The following is a 14657-nucleotide window of genomic DNA, read 5'->3' on the forward strand; positions in this document are numbered from 1 at the left end:
AAGACGATTTAAATCAAGGTTTTTAAAAAGCAGTCCTGGGGCGCCTGGGTGGCTCAGTCGTTCAGCGTCTGCCCTCGGCTCAGGTCATGATCCCAGGGTCCTGGGATCGAGCCCTGCATCGGGCCCCCTACTCAGTGAGAAGCCTGCTTCTCCCTCTCCCTCTGCCTGCCGCTCTGCCTACTTGTGCTCTCTCTCGCTCTGTCAAAATAAATAAATAAAATCTTTTAAAAATAAAAAGCAATACTATAATTGCAAAAAGATGTGATTCTCATTATTATAGTTTAACTATTAATCATGGCACATTCAAACCTTGATTCGATTGCCAAATACCTGCTGGCATGGCTTGGGCCTGTCTCACGGTGGGAAAGGAGACCCTCTAGCTCTTTCCGTCTACTAAAACCCCCAGGCTCTCCATGGATACAGGTTACAATTGTAAGTCTTAGATCGCTCATGTAGCTTCTCATTTGTCTGCTGATACTCAGCACTCAGGCTATGGGACTATCTGGTCCCTTCCGTGTGGAAGCTGACCATTAGGCCTACACAGCTCAGAACGGGTGACACGTGAAGGAGAGCCAGTCTCCATAAATTCCAATCCGGTCCTCAGCCTGCCTTGGTTTCCCTGACAGCGAGCCCGACATGTTCCACAGTATATAGTGTTCATCTCATCACGGTTTAGCCTTCACCTTCAAACTCCTACTATCACAGTGACTTCCTAAAACCTCCCGAAAGGCTAACCGAGTGCAATTTCATATACCTTCATTTTCTTTCGTCTTCGCAGTTGTTTCAACATCAAACTCAAGAAAAGGGAAACAGAATCCATTTTTACCTTGAATTTAAAGACGTAAAGAATCGGAGCAAACGTCTCTGTGTGTGCAATGGATGCGTTGTGGGCCAGACCTGTCACAATTGTCGGTTCTACGTAATTGCCAGGGCGATCCATGACCTTCAGTAGAGAAATAAAGTAATGAGAATGAAGGCATTTTGCTTTCTGGTACTTTGGGTCAGAGGACACAAGCTTTCCCTCTACTTAGAGGAGAGAAAAAAATAAACACCATTTATACAGATAAATTGTTTCCCCAAAGTAACTTCCCACCATGAACAAAAATCTTCTCTGTCTCCTGTTGATACTAACTTAGTTGGTCAAAGAAAAATAGAAAAAGGAGTGAAGGAGCAAAAGCTGTGACATGTGACGTGAGCAAGTGACACTGAAAAAAGTGACAGGTGGTTTTTTAAAAAGTTTATATAATGTAAAAACAGGTCATCTATACTGTCTGAAGACTGTATTATACCCCATCTCCAAATTCCTACGTGGAAGCCTTAACCCCCCCAGTGTGACTGAAATTGGAGACAGACCTTTAAGCAAGTAATTAAAGTTAAATGAGGTCACATGGGTGGGGCCCAAATCTGACAGAATAGAGTCCTTACAAAAAGAGAAAGAGATACCAGAGACTTATTCTCTCCACACTCAATGCATGGACACTGAGAAGGAGGCCATGTGCATGGTCTGTGTGCCAGGAACAAAGGCCTCACCAGAAACCAACCCTGCCAGCACCCTGACTTTAGACTCAGTCCCAAGAACTGTGAGCAAAGTGAATTTCTATTGTTTTAATGACCCAGTGGAGCATCTGGGTGGCTCAGTTAGTGAAGCGTCTGCCTTTGGCTCAGGTTATGATCTCAGCGTCCTGGGATCAAGCCCCGCGTGGGGGGCTCCCTGCTCTGTGGGGAGTCTGCTTCTCCCTCTCCCTTTGCCCCTCCCCCACCCCGCTCATGCTCTCTCTGAAATAAATTCTTAAAAAAAAAAAAAAACCTGTAGGTTAGTCAATACTGTCCAAATAACTGATTTTGTGGATTGTACTTAATTACTTGTCTTCAAAATCTCATTTATAGTATTACACATTTTCTTGCTTATTGATTTGACTCCTCGTTTTTCTTTTTTTTGCTGAAATTTCTTCCTTTGTTAAAAGAGGTTATCAGTTTCTAAATACCAGGGTGCATATTTCTAACTGAGCTTTGTATTGCGCTGTGAAAGTCTTCTACACCGTTGTTTGTCCTTGGCATGTTCTCACGTATCCGTTGACAGACACTTCAAAGTTCTATGGGAAATGCAAAGTCCATGGTTCTGTGGGAAAGGAGTTCAAAACTCTGCACCACTGCATAGACCATCATGAGGGCTAAGATTTATATAGTATAAAAATGGGAATACTACATCAATGGAGAAATGAAACCCAACTGTCAATCCACTGATTAGACTAACATACTGACCAAACAAACAGCCAACCAGTTATGCTCATTATTCTCATTACCCTTTATGCCAAAATTGCCTTTATAACCAATTAGTTATGCAACAATAATGTTTTTGGTAAAAATGCTGGCAGCAAAGATGCCTATTATGGCCAAACTACCTAGGATCCCGTTTTTGATACCCTGCCTTTAAAAACAACCACTAAATACGGATTCTGACTGCTCTGAACACAAAGTCTTTACTGTCCCAGGAAAAGGAGGTCCCCCTTCCATACAAATTCCCAGGGACTCAATTCAACAACCACGGCTCTGAGTTTCCTGTGCGTCCTTCCAGAAGTGTTCCATGCATTTTATGTTCTCAGTCACCAAAACACTGATTTCCCCCTTATAAAAGGGATGGAGAAAAGACAAGACAGCAGGAGACCCTTCACCCATCTGCCCAGAGCCCTGCTTGTGCCTAAGGAAGCAAAAATGTGTCACTACTAAGCTCAGGTGTCATTACCTTGCCACCATAGACCACGGTGCCACCTTCTTTCTTTGCTTCCCCCACTGCTTCCAGAAACATGTTCACTGCCTGTTTGGTGTGGAGTGGCCCATAGAGAACATTAGCTGCACAGAAAAAGGAATGCTCTTAATCTCACCCTGAATGGCATCATTTTATTGTTAGACGAGCTCTCCCAATGAACAGCCCCATCTCTTCATACAGCCCTCCAGTGTAGGGCAGGAGTCCGCAACCTTTCCCAGTAAAAGGACAGGAAATACTGAATCCTCTGCAGGACATAGGGTCTCTACCACAACCACTCATCTCTGCGAGGGGGGCAAAAGTAGCCACAGAAGACACGGAAACCAGGGGGTGGGGCTGTGTCCTGACAAAGTTTCTCTACATGAACAGGGGGCAGGCCAAATCTGTCAACCCCTGGGTTAAAGGAATGGCTACCCAAGAATCAGAGCACTGCATTAAAATTTAAGATTCGGGGGGCCTGGGTGGCTCAGTCAGTGAAGCGTCTGCCTTCGGCTCAGGTCATGATCCCAGGGTCCTGGGATCAAGCCCCGCATCGGGCTCCCTGCTCAGTGGGAAGCCTGCTTCTCCCTCTCCCACTCCCCCTGCTTGTGTTCCCTCCCTCTCTCTGTCAAATAAATAAAATCTTTAAAAAAAAACAAAAACGTAAGCTCCATTTATTCATGACCATGAGATCATTCTCTAAAAACTTCACAGGCTCAGAAGCTGCTGTGGAATTCAATGGGAAGAGACGGATGCTGTTGGAATGCAGAGCCTTAAAGGGGACCAGGGGACAGAGGAAGAAGGGGATTCAGGTACGCCTCAGTGAGGAGGTGGCACCTTAAGAGCACTAGGCATGGGAAAAGCGGGGTGAAGAGCATTTCCAATGGAAAGGGCAGCAGGATGGAGCTTGGGACACTCGGGAGCTCCGCGAGAAGGATGGAGAAGCTGGAGCTCAGGGAGCAAAGGAGCAAATGGTACACAGGAGTCAGGGTGGGTAAGAGGGGGAGGCAGAGGTCCCATCATGAGAGACTGTGAGCCGGATCCAGAGGGACTGGGAAGGAATCCAGGTTTTAGCTGGAGCAGTTAGCAGTCACTGGAATGTAGGAAGCAGGAATGTGATTTGTCATCTAATTACATTAAAAAAAAAAAAATCACTCTGGCTTCTCTGGAAGGCAGAAGTGGAAGCAGGCAAGTCAGCTAGGTGACTCCTGCAGCCTTCCACGAGGATGCTCATGGCTTGCACGGGAGTTTTAAAAGTGAAGAGAGAAAAGCTCATCCGAGTCATCCCATCAGAACACCACATCCTAAGCTCACCCACCAGCTGACATCAAGCACTGAGGATCCTAAGCTAAGAGCGGACGTGACACCCCAAGTGCCCAATAACCCTGCTTCTTAAGTCCTCAGGCCTCTCAGGAAAGGAAAAACAGCAAGTATGAGATCAGAAACACTGGTAAGACCAGTTGTTAAAAACGAACATCTTTGAAATAAACCAGATACTCACAGTCCCATGGGTTCCCCACACGGATCTGCGCATAGGCCTTTTTAAGTCTATTTACAACTTCATCATGGATGCTTTCGTGTAAAAACTAAGTGAAAAAAGAAACATTCAGGAGAATAGTCAAACGTACAAATTTGTTAACAATGTGAAACTTTCCATAATTGTACTGATTTACAACTCATAATGGTTTTTAAACACTATGACCTCTGAAAACATAAGCAAATAAAGTATTAGATAATTTCTAATTCTAATATTAACTACATTAAGGCAAAATAATTTCCACTTGGTGGATGTTAGAAAAAAATTTTAGGCGATGTCTTCATCAAGTTTCTAAGGACCCATCTGGCCAAGCTTCACACATCAATTAAGCCTGTTTTGGTTCTAGAGTGTTTGACATCTTAATTACCAGAGAACCTCAGGTTTACCTGTCCCTGTGGTGACTCGACATCATAGCAGAATAGTCGGCCTACTGATGCTGTGTAACACGCCCTTAGCCTCAGGCCAAGTAGGGCTCAGGAGGGAGGCCTCAACCAGGAGGACTGCCCTTGGACTCACTCGAGGTAAGATGTTAAGTTCCATGCTCTGCTCCCACCGACAGAGATGAACTTGTCAAGCCATCCATTCTCTGGGTTGGTCTCCATGTAACAAATGGATTGACAGTCATGGAGAGGTCCACAGTACTGGAATGGATTTTTCTACATACCATTAACTGTCCCTATGGAAACCAATCTGGGCAGTGACTAATAACATCCTCTAACATTTAACACTAAATATAAAGCCTGATTATGTACACTTGCCCCAACACACAAAGGAAAGTAAAACTCAGCCGAATAGACAAATGCTTGACTTCCATCTCATTTCAAATTTTACCATGCTTATCTTTTGGAGTACCGATTTCTGTCTTAGCGTTAGCGTAGTAAATGTTTAAAGCAAACAAATTCAATACATTGTAAATGTTCTATGAACATCTATCTCAGATTTTTTTTGAGAGTTTCAACTATGGAACAACGAAGGAAATACAGATAATCAATTGTTGTAAAATACATGAAAAATGAATATGAAAAGTTACAGAAAAAGGAGATTTACTTTCCAGGTATCTTTTATTCTAATTTACATTATGTCAACCTTATAAAGAATTGGTTCATTCTCACTATGGGTGAGAATAAAAACAGAAAGTCATGAACATCAGGGTTGTATCCCACACAAAACTGAAATTTAGCTCAAATCTAAGTATGGAGATTAAACCTTCCAAACCCCACACACGGATGCTAAACCACATCCTCCCTGTATGCTCTTAATACTGATGTGTTCTATACATTTGTGTGCAGACTACATATTCATCCAGAGACAACAAACAAAGTCGTCTGCTTTTCAATAAACCATGCCATATCAAGTCTAGATCTAATACCAGACTTACAGGCCCAAAATTAAAATCTTAATAATATTTTACTACTTAAAGTGTTTTTATGAAAAAACCAAGGCTATCTTTCAGCAAATGATTTGCAAATTCTCCAAACTTTTAGCTGATTTTATTCTCTAAGTGACATTGGACTTTGTCCATATTGTTCTAGGTTTAAGACTGAAAACAGGTCTCATTCCCCAGTCGAACTCCAATCAATGAGCGTGAGTCCACTTTTAGTTTGGGGTGGAGGGGGAGGCAGAGTCCCTGGTTGATCAGCACCATCTGCCTTGAGCAAGGAAGAGAGTAACAGGACCACAGATGTGCCAACCACGTCTGCAGAATACATTTTTCTAGCAGTACTTCCTAACAGTACAATGTGATCCTAAGTGGGGTTTGAAGACAACGTCATCTGACGTCATGTGCCCTCGCAGACACACTCACCAGGCGCCTCACGGTGGTACACCTCTGCCCAGCTGTCCCCACTGCTGCGAAGAGAGCCGATGGAACAACTAAGCTGAGGTCCGCATCCTCAAAGGCTTAGAGAGACAAAGCAGATACCCATCAGTGTCACCAAGTAGACTTGCTAACTGGTACTAAGTGATGTCCTCGAAAGCTCAGTAATAGACTATCAGCATTTCCCTTGTGCTAGAAGCATGCTCACATCACGGGGGCAACTTTTCTTCCAGGGAGGATTACATAAGAGCAGAATAATGAGCTCTAAGGTCTTTACCCCAGTACAGATGTCAAAGGAGATTAATAATGGTAGGTACCTCATGGGATTACTGTGGGGATTAAAGGAAATAACTCAGATGAAAGAGCTGAACACAGTATCTGTGAAACCCAGCGCTCGCTAAATGCTAACTATATTTTTGAATGAACGCTCTTTAACCAGATGGGTTCAACCAGAATAAAGCCATCACCACAGTCTTTTTAAATTTCTGGTGCACACCACAAATCTATAGGCATTTACACATGACGATGATGACGGCAATATGCAAATTACCAAATTTTGCTTTTTATCACAAAATCCATGCTTCTATCAAGCAATCACCCTACTGATGTCCATTATCCAGAATAGGCTGGTAGCCTCTTTCCTTCTGTGCCCAACAACCGAAAAAGACAATCAAGTCAACTCCAAGCCTACAGGTAAACGATGCAATGCTTTAAGGAAGGACTCCTTCCCAGTATAAAAGCACTCAATATTTCATTACAGACAAGCTAATTTTTTAAAATATAAAGGAATCAGGAAGTTGTGTAAGAATTACTTATTCTTAGAGAAACATGTGGGCAGTTTTCAGAAAGCAGGAGAAGGAAAAGAAAGAAACCATGCCGCACCAGAAAGTCTCGGGCACAAGCTCTAAGCCCCAAGTAGCGTTTTCCAACATGAATACCTGTCCCTCCTAGTTATCTCTGCCCTCAAACCTTTGTGTCCTGTCTCACAAGTAAATCCTGAAAGCCAAAGTTATGTCTTAGAAGGACACAACAGAGGAAGGATGAGTTTCTATGTGAGTTCTTTATGTTCACCATGGCTACCAAAGCTATTCTGAAGAGAAAATAAATGAAAGGCAGCCTTACCAATAATGGCATTGTTTCCTCCAAGTTCTAACAAACTTCTCCCTTTAAAAACACAAACACACATTAAAGCCCATTTCAGTATTTAACACACACTGCAAGACAGCCTGAAATCACAGCCTATTTCAATTACGTTCTTAATTTATTTTCAGATTCCAAATGTAGCATGAGCATTGCATCCATGTCAAACTTCTTGATTTTCATACTGTACCAAGCTTATATGGCACAATGTCCGTACTCCTAAGATATACACTAAAATATTTAGTGGTAAAGAAACACAATGTTTCCAGCATTTCTTCAAAGGTTAAAAATAAACCAATAAGCACCGACAGTTTATGTGCGTGCGTGCATGTTGGAGAGAGAAAATGATAAATGGGGCAACACAGAAGCCATTGGGTGAATTTCATTTAAGGTATACAGGAATTCCTTGTGTTAGTTAGTCTTGTAACTTTTCTCTCATTGTGAAATTATACCCCCTGAAACTGTAAGTCTGGGAAATTGTGTAATTTGCCAAGATATTAAACAGAGAATTACCATATGACCTAGCAATCTACTTCTGGGTCCTTAACCAATAGCTAAAAGGTGGAAACAACCCAAGGGTCCATCAGAAAATGAGCAAATAAACAAAAATATTATCCAGCTCTAAAAAGGAAGATTATGACACATGCCACCACCTTTAAGACATGCTATGTAAAGCCAGCCAGCCACAGAAGGACAAATACCAGGTGGTGACGCTACTCATAGGAGGTTCTCAGACTGGTCAAATCCATGGAGAAAGAAAGCAGAATGATGGTTGCCAAGGGCTGGAGGATGGCAGAACTGGGGAGTTCGTTTTTAATCAGGATAAAATTGGGAAAACAAAAAAGTTCTGGAGAGGGATGGTGGGTTGCCCAGCAATGAAAATGTACTTAATGACACAGAAGTATACACTTAAAATAGTTTAAATGATAAATTTTGTTATATACTATATATATAAATATATATACACACACACGTTTCTTTTACCACAATAAAAAAAGTTAAGGGGCGCCTGGGTGGCTCAGTTGGTTAAGCGACTGCCTTCGGCTCAGGTCATGATCCTGGAGTCCCGGGATCGAGTCCCGCATCGGGCTCCCTGCTCGGCGAGGAGCCTGCTTCTCCCTCTGACCCTCCCCCCTCTCATGTGCTCTCTCTCTCTCATTCTCTCTGTCTCAAATAAATAAATAAAATCTTTAAAAAAAAAAAAAAGTTAAGAATTTTTTAAAAAATTTAAATCAGAAAGTATCAAATAGGCAGAAAGCTATGGCTCCTGAGTTACCATGAAATGTCTCCTCATCATCTGATACAGCGCCTTCAAATCTCTCTCCTGTTCATTTATATTTTCTTGACATCATAGGAACTAATTTGCTCTTACACCTTCTCCCTAAGTTGTTAAGAGCTGTTTAAAAATATCACTGCATACTATGGAACAAATTTTACTTAGCTCCTGCTCCCGTGTTGGATAATATTGATTACTGATCATCAACCTCTTGATTATCTAGTTCAGTCAGGGCCAAAGGGTAGGTCTATTAGAGCTCCTGATAAACATGCCAACTTACATTCCAGGAAAGTTACACAGCAGCCTACGAACGTCTACAAACACCATTCTTACCTTAGACACCTCAGCAATAAAGAACAGAGATGTGCCTCGACTTTAGGGCTGTGTTTACTGCTGATCTTTTGAATATCTTTCCTTAAATGCCCTTTAAAATCCGCTTCTACGTAAGTAAACACTACTTATTTGATATCAGGAGCACATGGGGCAGCAGGAGAATATGTTCTCTCTCCAATGCTCTGGAACAGTTAAGCACCCAGGGGACATTATAAGGAGATGGGGCTGTCATGACCAGAAGTCACTGCTACTTATCAGCCGTAGTCTTTACTACAACAGAGGATTTAATGATAGCTTGGCTGGCTACAGAGGAGGACGATGCTACCTAAGAAAAGGAAGGCAACAGCGGAATCTGCACCTAACGTGGGATCCTGCGGCCCGGCTTCAACGGACACACCGCAGAGAAGGGACCTATACATTCCGTATCCTCCTACTTCTCTGCGTGTTCCCTAATTAGACTCATAACCACCAACCCTCTCCAAGGAAAGAACCTATAACTGACGGCAGACGGATACGTGTTTCTAAAGACTGTAATCCTTCTACTGAACTACTACTTAAGAGAGAATAACCAACTATAGCTTTGAGTAAGAAGAAGGGGAAAGGAGAAGAGATGAATCTGCTCATGGAAGCAGAAGGATTAATGATCTTGAGCACGCCGGGACAAGCTTCTTGGGCCAGGTGTGGATCTTCGAACAAGTTATCTATTCAAAAGCTTTGCCCATTTTTTAATTGGGTTGTGCTTTATATTGTTGAGTTTTAAGAGTTCTTCACTTATTCTAGATACGAATCTCTCATCAAAAAAGGATTTGCAAATATCTTCTCCCATTCTGTAGGTTTCTCTTTCCACCTTTTTGTTAAGTTTCTTTGGAAGCACCGAAGTTTTATTTTTGATGATGTCTACTTAATCTTTTGTTGCTTGTGCTTTAGGTATCATATCCAAGAAACCACTGCCTTGACTATTCCTCTATTTTTTTTCTATAAGTTTGACAGTTCTGGCCCCTACGTTCAGGTCTTCGGAATATTATTTTTTGTGTGTAAGATGAAGTAGGGGTCTCATTTCATACCTATGTATATGGATATCTAGTTGTCCCAGCACCCTTTGTTGAAAAGACTACTCTTTCTCCGTTGAAATGTCTTGGCACCCTTATCAAAAATCAAATGACCATAACTGGAAGGGTTTATTTCTGGACTCTCACTGTTATTCCACTTATCTTGACGTCTATCCTTATGCCAATACATCATCTTGATTACTGTATTTTTGTACCAAGTTGTGTTATCAGGAAGTATGGGTCCTCAAAATTTGTTCTTTTTCAAGACTGTTTCAGCTGCTTTGAGTCCTCCACAGTTCATCTAAATTTCAGGATCAGCCTGTTGATTTCTGCACAGAAGCCAGGTGACATTTTGAAAGGGACTGCAACCAATCTGTAGATTACTTGGGCAGTATTGCTCTTAGGCTGTAACAATACTAAGTTTTCCAGAAAGTGAAAATGGGATGTCTTTACATCTACTTAGATCTTTAATTTCCTTCAACGATACTTTGTAGTATTCTGTGTGAAAGACTTCACCTCCTTTTGTTAATTTTTTTTTTTAAGATTTTATTTTTAAGTAACCTCCACACCAATGTGGGGCTCCACCTCACAACTCAGAGATGAAAGAGTTGCATGCTCTACCTACTGAGTCAGCCAGGTGCCCCTGTTTAATTGATGATTAGGTATTTTATTCTTTTACGGGTACCTGGGTGTTCAGTCAGCTGAGCGTCTGCCTTCGGCTTGGGCTGTAAACTCAGCCCGCATCAGGCTCCCCGCTCAACAGGGAATCTGCTTCTCCCCCTGCTCCTGCCCTCTGCTTGTGCTCTTTCTCCCAAATAAATAATAAAATCTTTCTTAAAAAAAGGTATTTTATTCTTTCTGACACTACTGTAAACGCAACTGTCTTCAGAATTTCACTTCCAGGTTATTCATTGCTAAGATATAGGAATACAAGTGATTTTTGTATAGTGATCTTGAATCCTGCAACCTGACCTTACTTAATGGCTCTAATGGTTTGTAAACTTCCTGTTTAAAAGCAACACCTGGAGTGCCTGGGTGGCTCAGTTGGTTAAGCATCTGACTCTTCATCTTAGGGTCTTGAGTTCAAGCCCTGCACTGGGCTCCATGCTGGGCATGGAGCCTACTTATATATATATATATAAATAAAATCTTAAGAAAAAAAAAGAATTAAAAGTGTGAACACTATAGGGAAACATCCTAAGTATCTCTCATGGAAGCTCACTTTAAATAAAGACTGTGCTAGGATTTCCAGTTACCTCTAAGAAATATAGACCAGACACTATAGATCCGAATCTCTTGGCTCTGGGTTCTGGGCTTCAAAGGGCTTGGTATGGGCCAAGCAGATCAGCCACAGCATGAGACTAACCGTAGGGCTGGGACAGCTTGATGGGATAATGCATGCAGATGTCCCCAGGTTCAGCCCAGCATATATATATATATATATATATATATATATATATATATATAAAAATAAATGGCAATGCCTTCGGGATGGAGAAAATAAACAAATAAAAGCAACACCTTTATAGCAAAACACCTGGCAGATTTAGTAGTCAAGTCTCATTTTAGGCTAGGGTTAGTCAAAATTCAGCAAAATCGCCAAAAACCGACAGTCAATATTATCTCTGAAAACTTCTTTAAGAAGCCGTAAAGTGGAGCACGCAAAATTCTGTGCCTACAACCCTTGTCAGTCATATATACGTAAAATGTGAAAGGAGAAGAACAGACTTAAGTCTTCCATTCCATATTCACTCTAGGTCCTGTCAATCCCTGCACCTATTTAAAGTGTGACTTTTGGGGCGCCTGGGTGGCTCAGTCGTTAAGCGTCTGCCTTCGGCTCGGGTCGTGATCCCAGGGTTCTGGGATCGAGCCCCACATCGGGCTCCCTGCTCCGCGGGGAAGCCTGCTTCTCCCTCTCCTACTCCCCCTGCTTGTGTTCCCTCTCTCACTATGTCTCTCACTGTCAAATAAATAAATAAAATCTTTAAAAAAAATAAAATAAAATAAAAAATAAAATAAAATAAAAAATAAAAAAAATAAAGTGTGACTTTTCTGTTTTTAATTTGCCAAACACTTCCGATAGAAATCAAGAAATGTATTATCTTGATAGGATTTCGCTTTGGTCATTTAGGGGGAAAATGACATGCTTTTCCAAATTATGCTCTTAAGTTTGCAGTCTCCCCATTCATAACTGTATCCCTTTTCTCTTTTACTTGGACATTCAAATAAACATGGCTGGTGTCCCCACCGAAAGGAGAAAAACCCAACTTTGAGATTTCATATCCATAGAGGAGGGAATAGCAATGCTCATGAGAAAGCCAACACTTACCAAACCTCTCCTGCACCATAAGGGCCACCTGTTTTCCCACCTGGGTGCTCCCGGTGAAGGACAGCAGGTTCACCCGCTCATCTTTGGCCATTGCTGTGCTGCAGGGGAATAAACAAGGTCACCCAGGCAGAGAAGCCCAGCAATGGCGCCACCTACTGGCACCAGGCCAGAGCACTCTGACACGATTCCTCATCACAATACAGTAAGTCTATCCCAAGAGTGCGAGGGAAGGTCTTCATGAAAATGAACTAGATTTTCACAAGCAGAACCATACAGTCCAACAGGCTAACCTGGTTTGGGAGCTCTGTGTAAACAGAAATCACCTTGAGGACACTGTTAAGGAGGAAAGTCCTGGGGCACCTGGGTGGCTCAGTTCGTTAAGCTGCCGACTCTTGGTTTCGTCTCAGGTCATGATCTCAGGGTCCTGGGATCTAGCCCTACATCGGGCTCCACACTCAGTGGGGTGTCTGCTTCAGGATTCTCCCTCCTTCTGTCCCTTCTCCCACTCACTCTTGAATGCTCGCTCTTTCTCAAATATTTAAAAAAATAAAGGATGAAAGTCTTTCCTATACATCATAACCTTAGTATTTCCTTGGTGAGCACCCGAATTATGTTGCAGACTCCTAAACTATTAATTCCTTTAAGAATTAAAAGTCTGAAGGGCGCCTGGGTGGCTCAGTCGTTGGGCAGCTGCCTTCGGCTCAGGTCATGATCCCAGGGTCCTGGGATCGAGTCCCGCATCGGGCTCCCTGCTCAGTGGGGAGCCTGCTTCTCCCTCTCCCTCTGCCTGCCACTCCCCTGCTTGTGCTCTTTCTGTGTCAAATAAATAAATAAAATCTTAAGAAAAAAAAAAGAATTAAAAGTCTGAACACTATAGGGAAACATCCTAAGTATCTCTCATGGAAGCTCACTTTAAATAAAGACTGTGCTAGGATTTCCAGTTACCTCTAAGAAATATAGACCAGACACTATAGATCCGAATCTCTTGGCTCTGGGTTCTGGGCTTCAAAGGGCTTGGTATGGGCCAAGCAGATCAGCCACAGCATGAGACTAACCGTAGGGCTGGGACAGCTTGATGGGATAATGCATGCAGATGTCCCCAGGTTCAGCCCAGCAAACATGAGTGCTGATACTCAGAGAGGCTGTTACTTAAGGCACGCCTGCAAACACTCCTCCATCTGAGCTGGTCCAAGACCCATGTGAAGGACTGGATGCTCAAAGAGCACAAAAGACTAGGTCTTTTGTTACAATGTTGTAAATGACATGTAGATGATATTTCACTAGGTACTCTACATGTAGAAGTTGTATTTCCTAATATCTTCTCATTTCTATCAAAAGGACCAATGTATTATTCCTTTTTGAGACTGACCAGTAAGTGGAGAAGCATGGTAAGTGAAGGAGGGAGACCAACGTGTCAACCAAACCAGGCCTGACTCCAATGAGAGCACACCTAATTGAAGTCTAGGCCAGTAGTAGTAACTTCAACTTTCATCATGGATCAGGGCAATTATAGGTCCCGGCATAAGAAGAGGCTCAGATACCATGCTAAGTTAAAGAAACCAGACACAAAGCCCACCTGTTGTAGGATTCCATTTACATGACATGTCCTCCAAAAGGCACATCTATAGAGACAGAAAGTAGATGAGTGGTTGCTAGGGCGAAGGGAGGGGATGCCAAGTGAGCGCTAATGGGGAGGAGGTTCCTTTTTGGTATAATGAAAATGTTCTCGAAGACAATAACGGTGACGGTTGCACAACACTGTGAATATTCTTTTTTTTTTTTTTAAGATTTTTTTATTTATTTAATTGACACAGAGAGAGAGAGACAGCGTGAGAGGGAACACAAGTAGGGGGAGTGGGAGAGGGAGAAGCAGGCTTCCAGCTGAGCAGAGAGCCTGATGCGGAGCTCGATCCCAGACCCTAGGATCATGACCTGAGCTGAAGGCAGTCGCTTAACCAACTGAGCCACCCAGGTGCCCCAACACTGTGAATATTCTAAAAACCGCTCAATTGTCCCTTTTTAAAGAGAGAATTTTATGGTATGTGAATTATATAGCCATTTTCTAAAAACAATACATATTTTAAAAGATGCCATATCCCCGAAGAGGTCCCTTTTTTGTTCAGCTGAGGGACCTAGACAACAGGACAGGTTCTCAGCTGAAGGAGTGAGACACCAGACTCCAATTCCACAGTTTCGTTTTCTAAGTAAGCAACTCTACGAACTAAGTGGCAGGAAGCCACAGACTTCCCAAAGTTACAGGGGTTTCTTATTTTAGGCTATAAACACCTCACAAAACTAGCTCTGGGCAATTAAAAAGATAATTCTTACTCATCCTCCAATAAAGCAAAGCCCAATGAGGTATGTGATAATAACGACCAAAAAAACCCCTCTCCCCTCCTCAGCTGTCCTGGATTTCATTACTCTAATAAAGATG

At 42.4% G+C, this 14657-nt stretch overlaps 1 protein-coding gene across 1 annotated transcript in view; it reads right to left on the reverse strand.

Moving 5' to 3' along the window:
* ALDH7A1 (aldehyde dehydrogenase 7 family member A1) overlaps nucleotides 1–14657 on the reverse strand; it is a 43216-nt gene that overhangs the window by 8723 nt on the left and 19836 nt on the right. Inside the window, exons 9-14 of the mRNA XM_064595840.1 lie at nucleotides 12224–12321; nucleotides 7219–7260; nucleotides 6085–6179; nucleotides 4245–4329; nucleotides 2744–2850; nucleotides 827–943 (exon numbers count right to left, since the gene is read on the reverse strand). Coding sequence (XP_064451910.1) covers nucleotides 827–943; nucleotides 2744–2850; nucleotides 4245–4329; nucleotides 6085–6179; nucleotides 7219–7260; nucleotides 12224–12321 — 544 coding nt within the window. The remainder of the gene's footprint in view (nucleotides 1–826; nucleotides 944–2743; nucleotides 2851–4244; nucleotides 4330–6084; nucleotides 6180–7218; nucleotides 7261–12223; nucleotides 12322–14657) is intronic.

Source organism: Mirounga angustirostris, unplaced genomic scaffold (assembly GCF_029215605.1).
Source record: "Mirounga angustirostris isolate CCGP_5_RB_7025 unplaced genomic scaffold, mMirAng1.0.hap1 SCAF_7, whole genome shotgun sequence".
NCBI classification, from domain to species: Eukaryota; Metazoa; Chordata; class Mammalia; order Carnivora; family Phocidae; genus Mirounga; species Mirounga angustirostris.